At 35.1% G+C, this 2,519-nt stretch overlaps 1 protein-coding gene across 1 annotated transcript; it reads left to right on the top strand.

Annotated features, from left to right (window-relative positions):
- The first annotated feature begins 1,167 nt into the window (after positions 1-1,167).
- Positions 1,168-2,519, top strand: LOC149910932 (acyl-coenzyme A thioesterase 13). Its single transcript, XM_090120605.1, has 3 exons — positions 1,168-1,390; positions 1,516-1,703; positions 2,191-2,519. Exons 1-3 carry the CDS (start codon positions 1,307-1,309, stop codon positions 2,345-2,347), a joined length of 429 nt encoding a protein of 142 aa, XP_089976731.1. The 5' UTR covers positions 1,168-1,306; the 3' UTR covers positions 2,348-2,519.

The raw sequence follows: 2,519 nt of genomic DNA, 5'->3' as shown, positions 1-2,519 counted from the left end.
TTTCGATACTTGGAAGGCGTCACTACTAATCTCTCCGGCACGAACGGAGCGACTGTGCATACGTAGCGAAATCACGGACGGGACGGGGCACGTGCGGGACGGGACGTGCTAAACATCGTCGGCGACGATATTTTTCCCGTCCACGTTCCCGTCCCGTCGATGTTCCCGTGACATATGCGTATTTGGATACATTTTGTATGCAACGATGTTTCCAAAACTTCCCGTCACGTCCCGTCCGGGTAAAATCCCGTCACGTATGCAGCGGCCTTAAATCTTAGAAACTACCCAACGGATTTTGATGCGGTTTTTTTTAATAGATAGAGTGATTCAAGGGGAAGGTTTATATTTATAATAATATCCATTGAATAGTGGAGAAGTACTGTTATTTTTGAGGTTTCTAATGTGATGTCGTAAAAAATTACATTTTTTCCGCTTACATTGCAAACGCAGGCTGAACCCTAGGAGTTTTATCAAAATAATGTACTAAGTATTATACACATTGAAAAGGTCTATAGAAAAGTCCGCGACGGTATATGTCTATCTCTTATGGATAACCCACAATAACTTTTTTTTGTCATTTACTTTTTACGACAAATAATGGCTAATTTTCGATGCGATTTTAACCAATACAGCATTAATCCTTTAACCAATTAAATACCTAGAATACATTGTTCATTTAATATAGATCTATATGGCCCTTACACCGTATGATTTAAGTGAATATTTTCGAAGATATTACAGATTTAAAAATTGCGGGACGTAGCGTTTGCGGCGGTACCGGCCGGCCGCCCGGCTATCTATTTTATACCCGTGCGAAGCCGGAGCGGGCCGCTATGTTTTTATATACAACGTTCATAGTTTTTCTGTAGTGTATTTAGTATCAGCATTGCACCCGTGCGAAGCCGGGGTGGGTCGCTAGTACATTTATAAATGAATGAAGGATACTTGGATCGTTAAAATATTAATAATGATGTATGTACCTTTGATATTATGTTAAAATTATTAAAATATACATATACACGTAGTACATATATCTCGATGTATACGACGTAAATCACACGTAAATACTAGAGAACGCAGCCATTCACTCCATTGTATGCGCAGACTGTCAACGTCAAAATCTGACACATTAAAATTTTATTGATCTTTCATCTTTTCAATTTACGCCAACACGACGCCAACGCTGAATCAAAAAGAGTACCTACTAACATCACGAGAAAGAGATTAGTACCTAGTTACCTACCCTGTACTTTTAATTATTACGCTTTACTACTCATTTTTAAAAGATAAATGATACGTTTTAAAAATGAGTAGTAAAGCGGCCAAAGTAGCTGAATTATTCACTAAAACAATAGCAACTACAAAGTGTTTTGACCAACACTTACGTAAGGTAAGAGATTTTGAATTATTATCGACTCTTTGTGAATATAATAGGCTATATTCTTACATTCTACACTGTGTATAGATTTTCAACTAAAACGGTAGATTAAAAAAAATGCCTTAATTATTCATTAGGTTAAAGTCGTATGCTGCACAAACGGTAGGCTAGTCACGGAGTTCCAAGTGGGTCCAGAGCACCTGAACCAACGAGGAACTCTCCATGGAGGTTTTATTGCACATCTTGTTGATATTATCTCCACTTATGCACTCACAGCCAATGAAACCTGTGACACAAGGGGTGTGTCTATAGATCTAAGTGTAAGGTAACTAATAGATTTGATAATACTGTGTTTTATAGCCATGCGAAATAATTTTGTGTCTATGAGTTGTATCAGAACATATTTGATACAATAAAACAGATTTTTAAACCATTGAGCCCCGAACGGCCTGATCGGTCCACGACAAAACAGATTTTTTTTGGGCAGCCTGGAAGAGATCGCTGATAAGCAATAAGGTTGCCTTATGTGCTGTGAATGTTTCCTTTTCTGTTAATATTATATGATTGTAAAATTTGTAATGGTACATAAAACTTAAAAAAATAAATAAATAAACTTTCCGTTGTGTCTGTGATTCCGGGGCCTGACTTATTAAGCGAATTATTAGGTAAAACCTACTGTAAATAGTATTGATTTTTTAATAATGAAAAAATTTAATTGTTTAGTTATTTCTTCTATCAAATTGAGTTACTATTAAACTGAAATTGCACAACAAAAATAAATATTCAATTTTAAACATAAAAAATCTTTTTAGTTATCTGAATGCAGCAAAAGAAGGAGACAATATAGAAGTGGAAGCAGTTACAAAGAAATTGGGAAAGAAGATTGCTTTTCTAGAAGTTGAGGTGCGGAACAAAGATAAAAATCAGCTCCTAGCTACCGGTAAACATACTAAATATGTCGGAATTTAAATAACTATATTTTCTGTTATAAATGTTAAATAAGAATATTAAAAATATTAAATAAGAATATTAATTGATTATTTTGCCGTCAAAATTGAATTTATGTATAAGTGTATTTTTTACCTAATCTGCAGTTAGCTGCAGACTGTGTGTCTTGGATTTAATGTTGTTTTTGTTAGTG

The sequence above is a fragment of the Colias eurytheme genome, chromosome 1 (genome assembly GCF_061535395.1).
Source record: "Colias eurytheme isolate Ceu_HAF_F1 chromosome 1, ilColEury1 Martin Lab GWU primary, whole genome shotgun sequence".
NCBI classification, from domain to species: domain Eukaryota; kingdom Metazoa; phylum Arthropoda; class Insecta; order Lepidoptera; family Pieridae; genus Colias; species Colias eurytheme.
The sequence above is the reverse complement of the archived record's forward strand: the minus strand, read 5'-3'. Positions and strand labels throughout refer to the sequence as shown.